General features: G+C 55.3%; 1 protein-coding gene across 2 annotated transcripts; it reads right to left on the bottom strand.

Moving 5' to 3' along the window:
* Positions 1–7,769: 7,769 nt before the first annotated feature.
* DLX1 (distal-less homeobox 1) lies at positions 7,770–9,719 on the bottom strand. 2 transcript variants are annotated; one of them, XM_041473213.1, is made up of 3 exons: positions 9,252–9,719; positions 8,550–8,749; positions 7,770–8,183 (listed from the first exon to the last, which is right to left on the bottom strand). In XM_041473213.1, the coding sequence occupies exons 1-3, from the start codon at positions 9,562–9,564 to the stop codon at positions 7,929–7,931; spliced, it is 768 nt and encodes a 255-aa protein (XP_041329147.1). In that variant the 5' UTR covers positions 9,565–9,719; the 3' UTR covers positions 7,770–7,928. The 2 variants fall into 2 exon arrangements, with proteins under 2 accessions (XP_041329147.1, XP_041329148.1); XM_041473214.1 differs by lacking the exon at positions 8,550–8,749 and having other exon boundaries at positions 7,997–8,183.
* Between the last annotated feature and the right edge of the window lie 3,509 nt (positions 9,720–13,228).

Below are 13,228 nucleotides of genomic sequence, written 5' to 3'. Positions count from 1 at the left end.
GGGAAAAAAAAAAAAAAAAAAAAAAAAAAAAAAAAAAAACCACTGTATTTTTGGTTATTTATTATGGAAAACTTATACACTCGTTAATGTTTCTTTTACAATAAGCAGAGAGTATTTAAATAAATTATTGTTTCCATGGTGCCCACGCTGAGTTTTTGGGTGATGGGGAAATTTGAGGGTGTCGATTCGTACCCGGGCGTTCGCTGGGAGGAAGAGACGCGTCGCCTCCACCCCCTCCCCGTTGTAACAGTTGCCGCAAGCCTGCAACTTCCCTCCTCCTTCCCCTCTTTCCCGTCTACAATAAAATCTCGCCCCTGACAGTCTTCTTGGCGAGGCCATGAATCACTCAGCGCTGCCTGCAGCAGCCCAGAGCTGCCCCCCTTCCCCCTCTCCCGCCTGCTGGCGCCAGCAACATTTCACCCGGGACAGACTGCTGCCGTTTCACAGCTTCCCATGGCTGTCCGGAGGGGTTTGGGGCAGGGCCGTGCCCGGGATTCATAGCAGTCCTGGAGCTGCTTCTCGGGCGCAGCCCTGACCCAGAGGCATTTCGCCTTGTCCCTCTGGCAATGGCAACCAGGCCGGTAACCTGCATGGGGTCTTTGCTTGGGCCAGAGCTGGTGGCTGCCCCAAGCCCCTCTGGGGTACTTCGAGCGCTGGAGGCACGGACGGGACTCTCTGAGATGTGCCCCTTGAGGACAGGACCCCTCAAAATGTTCCCCTTTAGGATGCAGCCCTTCAGCTTCATCCCACCTAGCTGAAATCCTCTGGGATGTACCTCGTAAGGGCAGCATCCCTTCAGGCTGAACCCCTTTCCAGGCAGCACCCCCTCCAAGTCTTAGCTTCATGGGATGTATCCCTCGAGGGCTGGACCCCTCCAGGATGTAACCCTCTGGAACGCTCCTTTGCCCCTCTCTGAGCTGAACCCTCACTTTGATGATCTTCGCTGCACCCTTTGGGGCCGCCGCACTCGGGATGCCCCCTCCCGGCTGTGCCCCCCCAGGCTGTAACCCCGAGGGCATACCCTGCGGGCTGCGTCCCTGGAGGCACTGTTGCTGGAGACGCAAAAGCGGGTGAAAGAAGGGTTCTCTGGCCTTCATCACCAAGAGGACCTCGCCATTCTTGGAGAGGGCACGGAGAGAGAGAGCCGTGATGAAGATCCCATTGCAGACAAGAAGGCTCAGGCCAGCTTGCCTGGGCTCGGGAATGGCCAGCCTGGCCGAGGCTCTTCCGAGAGGCCTTGGCATGAGGAGCCCGGGCGGGGCCGGGGGAGGCGGAGGGGGGCGGCCTCACAAGGAGACACGTCGGGAGGAGGGGGGAAAGAAGGGGGAAAAGAAGGAGGGGGAAAGAAGGGGAGAAAGCGGGAGGGCAGATTGCTTCTGAGAGCTTGGGGAAAGCTTGGGGACAAGGGGAGGCGGGGGTCGAAGGAGGAGTGAAGAAAAGCGAAGAATGACAGGGGCACGTTGGAAGACGAGAGTCGGGTGCAAAGAAAGCGAGAGGAGGAAGTGGGAGAAACAAAGGGGAAAGAGGCAGCTGCCCTCCAGCGCCGGCTCTGACCCGGCGGCGAGGACGGGGACGAGAGTCCAGAGCCGTCCCAAGAAACAGCAGGGTCGACTCACCCCATATCTCTCCCCTCCTTCACCCTCCTGCCGGCCGCGGACCACTAGTGGCAGTGGCCTCAAGTCGCCCGCTCGGACCGGGGAGAAGAAACTTCCCCGCTGGCGGACGACGAAGCGCTGGGGCGGCGAGCACGGAGCGGGGCGGCACGCGTGGCGAGCAGCAGCGCGGAGCCCCACGCCCCCGTGGTCCAGCAGGAGCTGTGTTCCTGGCAGCGCGGTGTTTCCGAAGGGGGGTTACGAAGGGGGGGCGGAAGGGGAGGAAATGGGATGCACCCCTTTGGCAGGTGACAAGTTTTGCTAAATCTGTCGTCCGGGATGCACGAGGAAGCCGTGGGCGCGGGCCAAGGTCGGGACGGAGATGATTCCCGTTCCCTCCCTGTCCCTCTGCCCCACCGCTTTCACAGGCGCTTCTCGCAATTAAATAAAGTTCCCCCCAAACATCTGCGCCCTGGTCTCTCCTGGCCCAGTGTCTCCAGTCCGATGTAGCATTGTGGCGCTGGGTGTTGCTCGGTTCCGTGGGGTCTGGCAGGATGCCGACAGTTACGTGGGGTCCCTGGGACAGGGACTGCCCAACAGGGGAACGCTATCATCGGTCGGGGAGCAGAGCACACCACATCCAGTACGGGAGCCTCCGTGCTTTCTTTCTGTTATTTAGTATTTTTTTAATATATTGATTACTATTTATTTGTTGTCTGCTGGTAGCAGTCCTCTTTGGGCTGTCCGCACATGGTGTATGTGATGGGGTTTTTCGTCCTTCAGCATCCCCGTATGTCCCAGAGCCCTCCCAGGGTCCGCATTTCCCCCGCTGTTCGCATGCCAGAAGCGGCTCACACCGTGCGGGGGCCGGCGGCGGCAGCGGATGCAGAGGCGCGGTACTGCAGCTCCCGCGAGCACCGCAGATGCATATGTATAGAGACATGCGTGTGTTTGTAACCTGTTTTCTTCTGCTCTTTTCCTGTCCCATGGGACGGGGCAAGCACCGCTGAGAACCATAATCCCTCTCACAAGTTGCACCGGGATCGGCCTCCCGGAGCCGGCCAAAGTCGCGGGGAGCAGGGTACCCGGGGGGAGAGAGATGTCCCGACCTCCGCAGCACTCCGGGAAGGACTGCTGAGCGGAGGAGGGAGCCTGGGGATGGGGGGGCTGGGACCAATCCACCCCACGTCCCAGAGCCGAGCTTCCCCCTTCCGCCCCCCGTCGGGCCTGGTCCCGGCTGCGCGCCGGGGGAACGGCTGAGCGGGGCCGGTCCCGGGGGGGCGACCGGGGTAAGTGACGGTTCCGCGACCAGCCTGGTCCGGGACGGCGGCACGGCAGCCTCCCGGCCGAGGGGGCACCCTCTGCCCCCCCGGAGCACGGGCGGGGCCGGCCGGGCTTGTACCGTGGGGAGGCAATTTACTCATTTGCCCGGTGAAAAGAGAAAGCACGAGAAATTCAATTAAAGCGGCTCTGGCAAAAGGAGTTATTTGAGGCATGAATGTCTCCCCTAAAGCTGCAGCAATCATGTGGCATTAGACACTTCCGGAATCCTATAGCCAACTTGAAAAATCCCAGACCCCTTTTTTCCCTAATTTTTGCTCTGATCTGTAATTTTATCCACATTTGCACTAGTTTGAGCATTCTGGCTCTCCCATCTGAAAGCCTGCAATTACTATATAATTCTTCGCAATTTCACATGTCCTAATATGGACTGTAATTTTTGCGCAAGACAATTTCCTGCTATTTCAAGCATCAACATTGTCAAAGTTGTATGTACATAATAAATGGGAATATCAATGCATAGTTTTTAGCATAACATCTTGACTCCTCGATAATTATATCCGTTCGGAGCCTACGCAGAATTAGCCTGAATTGCATGGTAACTGCTGCTGCTTTAAAATTTTTAAAAATTACTCATAATTTTCCCAAAGATTACCAAGATCTCGAGTGCACAATGTCATCAGCGTAATGAAGAGTAAACATTTATGCTAATAATCTGCAATTTTTTTCATCAGCTATAAAGACAGAGGCTATATAGCAGAAAATTTCAGTCATATTCTGCAAGAGCAGAGCTGCAAAAAGGCTGCTGCGCTCAGAGGCATGTGCATCTCTGGGGGATCTCAATCCACATTTGCACTCTCAGGATATTATTATTGTGCTCGGCTTCTTTTTTTTTTTTTTTTTTCGCTTTCTTTCTCCCTCCCCGATCCTCTCCCTCTCTCTCACACTCTCTCGTTCTTCTAACTTTCGTAGCAAAAAGCCGCGTTCGGTCCTTTGGTTTGTTGTAAAGCAAAGACTTGTGCCCAGAGCCTCAGGAACTGAGGCGGAAGGTAAGGGTGGCGACACAGGCTCCTTTCTCCCGGGGGTAGGTGAGTGTACGGGGCGCGGGCCGGGAGAGGGGGGAAATACCGGCGGCGGCTCCGCAGACCCAGTCTCCCCGCAAAACCGCCCGCCGGCGGCACCGGGGCGAGGAAGGGAGCGGGGCGGCGGGCCGGGAGACGGGGGTGCCGCGCACAGCCGAGCCGAGCCGCACCGCACCGGAGCATCCGGCGGGCCGAGCCGCGCCGAACCGCGGAGCGCAGCGCGGGCAGAGCGGCGCGGGGCACTCGCCACTCGGGACTGCCGCGCTGCCGGGGGCTGCCGGCGCCGGCGGGCGCTCGTTTTCGGCCGTGGTTTCGCGGTGTGCGTTTGTCGGTTCCTTGCGAAGGGGAGCGTTACTGCCCGGTGCCGAGCCGGGAGGCGGGGGTGGGACGGCGCCGGTGCAGAGGGGGACATGGCACTTTTTCACTGGCATAAGAGTGGCGGTGGCGGCAGGAGCGGGGTTAGGAGGGCGGCAGCGGGAGAGCGGAGCGGGGATTTCTTATCCCCCTCTGTCAAACGAAGGGAGCAAATTCCGAATGCAAACGGGCTTGGGCTCTGATATTTGATTTTTTTCTAGTTTCAGGGGCAGCTCTGTGCTCTGCAATTAGATTGACACATGTACAACATCCCCGGCTATTCAAGGGGGTTCGCAGGGACACTCCAAGGGGATTTTTTTTTTTCCTTTTTCTTTTTGGGTGGAAGATATTAAAGAGGTATCTGTTGTTTGGCAATTTTGCTAAGTCTGTCTTCATTACTTCAACATTGTGCATTTGCTAATTTGGAAGCCCCTTCCTATTGACAGCTCTGCTCCATACACCTGCAAGCAATTTGCAGAGCTCCAATATAGGAGAATTGCAGAGATGGCAGCTCGCACCTATTTTATTTTTTTTTCTTCGCTTTTCTCAATGCACAGCAAATTTGGCTTTCAGTGCGTTATCTCTTTTGTTAATGCAAAAAGATTCCCTGGGCGAAAAAATTGCTCATAATTACCAGAGAGATGGGGAAACTGCATTAGAATAAATAAACCTGAAATTACTGTAATTATGTTGTGTTTGATGGGCTCGGCTTGTAATCAAGAAGAGAATACAGTGAAATGATGCTGACCCTCTTGGGTTTGCAGCTGTACGCGCACTTTGGGGTCTTTTTTTGCAGAAAAGAGTCATTTTGATCATCATTAAGCTGTGTGTAACCTATTTCAGAAGTGTTTGAAAATGAGGGGCACTTTTTTTTTTTTTTTCCCCCAACAAGGAAAAATATATCCCAAAATTACATTTTGCCATTTACGAGCACATCCATAAGGTTGTATTTGCCGGGTGACAATTGGTAAAGGTATAATATTCAAAATCAGGGCTTAATCATTGTAATGAGGTATTGTCTCAATATAAGCACCTTTGGATTATTCATAGTTTAATTAATATCCTCATTATGAAAATCTTCGAATCAGATATTTGATGAACTACTTGTCAGCAACAAGGCAGAATTAATTAGGCCTGTATTGAGATTAACATTTTCAAATGTACAATTATAATAGTCTCTAACTCAAGACCGCCTCGCTGTGAGAAAACTGATAATTTCTCTATTTGAACTGTTAGCAAGACGTTACTGAATTAGGAGACGCTAATATATCTTTAAAGCCCTTCGAGCTGCTTGACCACCCCTCTTTGGCCCGGTCAAAGGCGTTTGGTCCCCGGCAGAGCCGCCGCAGGAGCTGTGTGGGTCCTGGGGCGCTGCGGGGCCGCGGAGCCCTCCGGCTCGCTCGGGACTTCGGGCCGCTGGGGACCAGACTCGGGCCGTGGCACTGCGGGAAATGCGGGAAATGCGGAGCTGCGGAGCGTTTGCCGTGTCGGATGCACACCCCCGCGGGTGCGCGCTCGGGAGGATGCTGCGCCGCCGCGCATCGGCTGCGCGCCGGCCCCGCGCCCTGGGGAGTGGGTGCGTATCGCGGGGCGAGTGAGCGCGGCCCCCAGGGGCTGCACAGCCGATCCCCCGCGGAGCCTGCGCGCAGAGGTGCGCACGGGCAGCCGGCCGAGCCCAGCCGCTGCGGGCTCCCTCCGCTCTGCAGCGCGTTACCCTCCCCAGCAATAGCCGCGGGCTGTGCCGGGGCTGCGCCAGCCCGGGGAGCGGGCACGGCTCAGTCCAGGGCTGGATGACCGCGGCGGTACCGGCACAGCTTCGCCTCCCGTGGGATGCGAGGGTAGGCAGCCGGCTCGGCTGTTGGGACGGGGGCCGGGGCTCTCCCGGCTTGACCACATGCCCATCCCCGTCCCGGCAGCTGTGCCCGTTTCCCCCCGGCTCCGAGCGGCCCCTCCGCCGAGGGTCCCCCGATCCATCGCGACGGCTGCCGCCGCCTAACTGGGCCGGCTGGGCCCACGCGGGACAGGCTGTCCTGTCCGGGCCGCGTCGCTCCTCCGTGTCGCCTCTCGGTTACGGCCACCGCCGTCCCGCCGCGGGGCGCGTCGCCTGGCTCGGACCCCGCTGCCGGCCGCGTTGCGGGACAGGGAGCACGCGCGTCTCTTTTTCCAAACCATAATTTTACTGTCTTAAAGAAACTTTATAACTTATGTACAAAGATTTGTGTGGGTTTTTTTCCATTTCCTCCCCCAGATACAAAGCAATAAGTTAACATTCTCAATATAAAACTAAACTTTGACATATAGAACACTAAACACAGCCGAGCTCAGTTTATCACATTTTCCGAATTCACAAGTAAAATGTCAAGATCTCAGTACACAAAGCATCATGTTTTACAGCCACACGAAACAGACCAGAAATAATAATAATAATAATAATAATTAAAAAGGCTAAATTTGTGCAACATGTTTACAGAACAATAATAATAATAATAATAATAAAGAATAAAATATGTACAGCGAGTAGCTCCTGCACGTCGATTTGTGCATTTCAACTTCGGGCCGACTTTGCGCGGGGAGGCCACGCCGGGACTGCGCGGGTGTGCCCGCCCGCCCGCCCTCCCGGTGGGTCCCCCCCGCCGCCCTCCGGGCTGTCGTGCCGTCCTCTGCGCCTTGCTTCACCTCAGCAAAGCGCCGGCAGCTGCTGCAATTCCACTTCAGAGTACCAAACAATGTGCGTTTATTTCCTTTGTTAAATACTTGAGAAATGCAAATCATTCGGACCAAAATTTTCCACATCAGCGAAGTATAAAAGTTACTGTAAAAGTTAAAATCGCATCCTTCCCTCGTGGTGATTTACTCGGGGAGAAGGAGGGGGGAACGGGACGACGGACAGTCTGTGGTTTTGTTTAAACTGTGCGTCCAAGCAGTACACTCAGCGAGCTGAGTTTGTTTCTAGCACTCTCATAGTGGTAATTTAAATCAATAAATAAACCCCCTGTCTTCCCCTTTTAACAACAACAAAAAATATACAGATGGATAGTGAAAGGTACAGAAAATGTCGCGGGAAGGAAGCTCTGGTAAACTGTACAGATTCCTTCCCCCTTGCAATTTAAAAAACGGTCAGATCGGGGTAGTAAATAAATGACCTACATTTCAACAGACACAGACAGACAGACAGGACAGAGGAGAGGGCTTCCCCGCCCCCCAGACATCTTTTTCTGATTGTCCCACAAAGCCGCGGCCGGCGCTCGCTCTGCTCCCAGGCTGTTGTGCGGTGCTCGGGGCCGCTCCGTCAGCTGTCAGCGGTGGGAACCGGCCCGCATCACATCTGTGCTCTCCTGCACCGAGCTACCGTGCAGCGTCCTAATGGCTGGATGGGCAAGAGACCTCCTGTTTGTTTGTTTGCTTGGGTTTCCTTTGTGTTTTTTTTTTTTTTAATTTTAATTCTCTCTCTCTTTCCCCCTCTTTTTTTTTCTTTCCTTTTATTTGACTTAGTTTCTTTTGTTTTGTTTTGGTTTGGTTTTTTTTTTTTGTTTTTTTTTGTTTTTTTTTTTTTCCCTGTAATAATTTTAATTCTTTTCGGGACCGATAGTGCTTGCGTTAGGGGAAAATGTATATATAATCACATCAGTTGCGGCTGCTGCATAGCTTCTTGGTGGGCCGAAGGGTACCACGACGTGTAGCTGGGGATGTAGGTGCCCGGGGTCCCCGACGAGGCCTTACCGGAGGCGGAGGTGGTATTCCACACTGGAGGCACGGGTGGCGAGCTGCCCGAGAGAGCCCTGCCGTTGGTCAAGGCGCTGCTCTCCAGGGCGGCCCCTCCTTGCTTCATAAGCTTCTTGAATTTGGAGCGCTTGTTCTGAAACCAAATCTTCACCTGCAAAGGGGAGCGGAGCAGGGTTCAGAATCCCTCGGTACGGTCCAGCATCCCTCCATCCCTCCCAGGGCACGACGGACCCCCGCATCCGGCGGTCCCCCAGTTTCTCTCCCTCATTTCCCCCCCGCTGCTGTGTTACTTTGTGACGCCAAGCCACCCAGCAGGAGCCCCTGGGCCCACTGCAGCGGCCTTTGCGGGGGCTTCCACAGCACCGGGAGCGCCCCGCGGCGGGACGGGTGCCGGCGCCGCCCCGGGCCCCGCTGCACACGGCTGTGACCCGTGCCCGTTAACGCGTGTGGCCTCCCACGCTCACGGCGGGGACACGGAGGGGACACCAGAGAGGGGCCGACTCAGTCGGAGCTGTACCTGGGTCTGGGTGAGTCCCAGAGAAGCTGCGAGCTCGGCTCTTTCGGGGAGAGCCAGGTACTGAGTCTGCTGGAACCTCCTGTTCAAAGCCTGTAGCTGCAAACTGGAGTAAATAGTCCTGGGTTTGCGGATTTTTTTCCCTTTCCCATTAAAACGAACTTCCCCTCCTTCTACCACAGTGCTTTTCTCCGATTCGGCCCCTACAAACAACAAACGATGCAGAATAAATAATAATAATAGCAGCGATAGCAATAATAGCAGTAACAGTAATAGCAGCAGCAGTAACAATAACAACAGCAACATCGACAATAACAATAATGAGAAGGAAGAAAAGTGAAGCTCGAGTAATGCTAACAAAGGCTCCGGGCGATTATGGCAGCCCAGGCTTCTTCCCAGCGAAAGTTTGCTATTTTTACAGGCTGCAGTTTAGGTTTAATTACCCTTAATTGCATACATTGTTTATAGCGCTACGCAATAAATAATTACGAAGACTAATACGTGCACATCTGGGTTGGTTTCTTTTCCAGCCAAGCATTGTGTGCTCTGTGTATTGGTCCCCTGTGATTCTCAGCCTATCTTGACTAATATTTTGTAATTTAATTTAATTTTTCCCCGATAGATTTTTTTTAATACAACACCCTCCCTCCCTCCTTGCCTTCCCTCCTCCCCTCCCCCCCCCTCCCCAAAGCCGAGTGCACCTACCTGTCTCCTCTAACCGGGTCTGAGTCAGGCTGGAGCTGTTGGGGTAGGACTGCACTGAACTGATGTAGGGGTTGGTCGAGTGGCTGCTGACCGAGTTCACATAGGGGTAGCCCAGCGGTCGGGAGAAGGACGAAGCTGTGCTGTACGAGCTGTCAGGCTGAGAGTGGCCCGCGGAGTGTAAACAGTGCATGGAATAGTGTCCGTGGGACATGGGAGAAGGAGACATTTGCTGGCTGGGCGGCCCAAACTCCATAAAGACAGCCTTCCCTGAGACGGGGCTATTTAGACTCTCTGGCATGGTAGTCATGGTCATTTCTTGTCGCTTGGTCTGTGTGTGTGTTCTCTCTTCAGCTTGCCTTTTTGGGGTCTGTTGTGTTTCTCAGGACAGGAAAGAACCCAATTTAAGCGAAACAGGGTTTTTCACTTTCCATTCATAAGAAAATGGAGTTTGTCTCTTTGAAAAGTCTAAGCATGATGCTGTAGATCTACACAAACTCGCCTAAAAGCTTTGACTCAGCCAAGTCTATGAATATTCATGAGACGGCGGAGCTGATTGGTCCGCCGTCTTGCATAATCGCTTTGGATTGGTCCGAGGCGCTCGGGGCTCGCCCGGACCCCGGTGAGCGCGGAGAGCCGGGCTGGCAGCGCCGCGCTTGCCCGAGCGCCGGCGGCGGCCGCACGCCCGCCCCGCTCCCGGCCGGCCCCGGCACGGAGCCGCCCAGGAACCCGCTCCCATCGCAAGCCGCCCGCTCCCGCCGCCGGCCACCGAAGGCGCCGATCCGGACTTTGGCGGAAGGCACCGCAACCCCCTCCGCCCTTCTCCGCCCCTCGCCGCGAAGGATGCGCGGAGGGGACAGCAGCCGTGCTCGGCCGGCCTCGGCGGGCTGCAGGGGTTTTGCAGCTGCCCGCCCCGCTCCGGCAGACGGCGGCGGGACCCGCGGACAAAGCGAGCGGCCACCGCCCGCCGGGCGCTCCCCGGGAGCGAGGGGCTCTCGGGCCCGGCCCGCGGGGCCCAGCGCCGTCCGCAGCTCCAGATCGCGCCGCCCGGCTACTGCCGTTTTCGCTTTAAAGGGAAAAAAGCCATCCAACCAACCAAAGTCCCCCTGAAAGGGCCCAACGGCGCATTTGAGCTTAAAATGAAAACTTCCACGTGCGTGAGCAGTAAATGAGGTGGGACTTAGGAGATCCTCCCCAGAAAGCCTACGATGAATCCCAAATTACTTTGCTAGATAATTAGAAAGTGTTGATAATTATTTCTTTCATAATTCTGCGGTGTGACTGTAACAGGAAAATGATCTTGTGAAAGTTCACACGTGCAGATGTATTAGTTACTGATTCATTTGATTAAATGCTAGTCTCAAGTGCTCTGATCCACAGCTGAAGGCGGCCCCATTAGCATAACACTGATGTTTAATTTTCATACGCATAATTAGCCATATATTTAACACTAATAGCAACATGCAGCCTTCCAGCATTAAACAGCCTGGGATTTGATCTGGCCTGGGCTGAACTTTCCCGGTTACACCTAGGCTGTCTAGGGTGCGCAGTTATCACTGCACTACATCTATGTAATCAAGCACATTTTGGCAAAGGGAGAACACCAATAAAAATGAACATTCAAAACAAATCGCAGCGTTGATGTCGTTAGAAGTACTAGCGCCGGCAGCGGGGCTTGGGCACCCGCGGCGGAGCGCGCACAGTGTTCAGGCTCCTTCGGGCAGCGACGGCCCTTGGAGCAGCCGGCCCCTGACTGTGCAAAGCTGGCACAACCGAGCCCCTCTGCTCCCTTTTTTTTTTTTTTTTTTCTCTCTCCTTTCATTAGTGGCTCTGTCGGTTTTAATTGCCCGTTTCCTCACGACGCTTTTACCTCCTTCCCCCCCGCCCCTTTTTTTTCCCCTCAATGTTTTGGGTTAGTTTTTTTGGTGTTTTTTTTTTTTTTTTTTTTTAAATTTGTTCGCAATGCGCTAAGTTCATTCTCACTAACTCTCCGAGGCTTGGGGCAGAAGGGGCAGTGACGGTGTTTCCGCACTCACACGGTGCCCCCCGCCAGCCAGCTCTGCCCTCCTGGCCATGGAAGTGACCACCCGAGGCGGGTCAGCGAGCGTGACCGGGCAGGGAACAGGGCAGCTCCGGCACCTTCGCCGGCCTCAGCCTGACAACTGCAGAGAGCCGCTCCGCGTCCGCCGGGACTGCCGTCTTCTCCGAACGGCCGGACACAAGCGGTCCGGGGCGAGCCACAGTTCCCCCAACCTCGCCAAAACCCCGCGGTCGGTGAGGCTCTGCTCGCCCCCGTCCTGCAGAGCAGGGCCTCCGCCCCTCCGTGGTCCCGGTGAGCGCGGCTTCGGCGGGCGCCGGGGGGCCACGGCGGCAGGGCGTCCTGACCCCGCGGGAGCGACTGCCACGTCGGGGCTCTCATCGTGCTGGCCCGGCAACACCTTCTGCATGATGGGCTTGTGCGAGGCGCTGGCTGTGCCCGAACAGCCGAGACATCTCTTCAGTCTCGTTCGTAATTAGGATTACAAAGGTGCTCTATCAATGCCTCCGCCTGGCCGCCAGCGCTCCGCAGCGGCCGGTAAAACTCGCAGTCCCAGCAGAGTTACCGGCGGGACTTCAGAGCGCAATGATTACCAGGAGCTGCCGGCAGTCCCCCTGCGATGGGCTGCGGGGGGCTCCCTGCTCCCGGTTGCCCCGTTCCCGCTTCATCCCACGCCGCGGTAAGAGCAGGACAGGGGGCAAAGGGCAGAGGATGGTGAGAAACACGGCACCTGCGGTGTCATCCAGGGGCTCCCGGCGCGGCCAAAATCCACGGGAGGCACCTCTGGTGCGCCTCCCGGGACGCACCGGACACCCTGCTGCTCCCAGTGCCCCTCAAAACCGGCAGCGCGGCTGAGCGATGGAACGTAAGGGAGCAAAATACATGCCCCTCCAGGCAATGCTGTCCTTCGCACTGTTTAATCTCTGCGTATTTGTAAACTTGGCTGCATTGTTTGTTTTGCAGGTTTTATGGCCTTCCAAGCTCCTCTCGGGGAGGATGAAGCTGAGTGGCTGCCCCGCAGTGTTAGCTGTATTCAGGGAGGGGGGTCCCCGCTTTTTGAAAAGCTGCTGTTAGAAACTATTAGAGCTGAGAGCTCACTGTACTTGAACGGAAGTAAACAGCAGAGTAGAGCTGTAAGAAAGCAGCTTACTTCTGTCCAGGACCACTGAGGGAGCCAGTGCTGAGCCACTCTGGTTGCCCGAATGTGCAACTGGCCAGCCCTCAGCATGCGACCCTCTCTGCCTGCAATGAGGGCCAAGTCACTTGTACCAAACAGCACAGCACCACTGTTGCCATAGGCCTGGGGAACTTCTGGAAGTCCTTTAATTATCTCCAAGGCTACCCCACATTTCACAGGCCCAGGTCCTGCTCTGGTAGCCTCCAAATATCAATGCGAGACTTGTTTGGTCCCACGGGGTGGTCAGCAACTGGCTAAAGTGCAAACCAACCCTTGCATGCCTGGCAGGCCCAGAACAGGACTGCAGAGAGCACAGGGCCGAGTGAGACCGCAGCTCATGAGGTCCGTCGGTTCCAAACTCTGTGCAGGAGTCAGGACTCATCTTCCAGACTGCAAGCTCCTCTGCTTCCATAAAATGCTTAAACTGTAGAGCGCCTCTCCCTTAACCAACATGGGCACCACAGAGCAGTGATTACCCCAAACTGGCTAATTTTTCAAGCAGGGCAATTATTGATCCCCGGAGAGACGTGCTTTGCATCTCATTTTTAATCACTTTTTGTGCTGTGTAAAAAGAGGCAAGAAGCAGGGGATTGCTGCTGGGAATGATGCTGGGAATGATGCTGGGAAGAGTCTGCTCCCTCTGCCTGACACTCTCAGGAAACTTTTTTCCATCCTAGTAGAAGTTACAGCCTGGGAAACAGCACTGTGTTAATCACAATGAAGACAAATTGACTCCATGCCTCAGCTATAAAGGGAAAATGCCAT

The sequence above is a fragment of the Pyrgilauda ruficollis genome, unplaced genomic scaffold (assembly GCF_017590135.1).
Source record: "Pyrgilauda ruficollis isolate IOZ18807 unplaced genomic scaffold, ASM1759013v1 scaffold3, whole genome shotgun sequence".
NCBI classification, from domain to species: Eukaryota; Metazoa; Chordata; class Aves; order Passeriformes; family Passeridae; genus Pyrgilauda; species Pyrgilauda ruficollis.
The sequence above is the reverse complement of the archived record's forward strand: the minus strand, read 5'-3'. Positions and strand labels throughout refer to the sequence as shown.

Excerpts from the sequence above, each read along its gene's own strand:
- DLX1 (XM_041473213.1), bottom strand. The coding sequence starts at position 9,564 with ATGACCATGACTACCATGCCAGAGAGTCTAAATAGCCCCGTCTCAGGG. Across the intron at positions 8,750-9,251 it reads GACCCGGTTAGAGGAGACAG|GGGCCGAATCGGAGAAAAGC; the intron begins GTAGGTGCACTC and ends TGTTGTTTGTAG. Across the intron at positions 8,184-8,549 it reads TGGGACTCACCCAGACCCAG|GTGAAGATTTGGTTTCAGAA; the intron begins GTACAGCTCCGA and ends TCCCCTTTGCAG.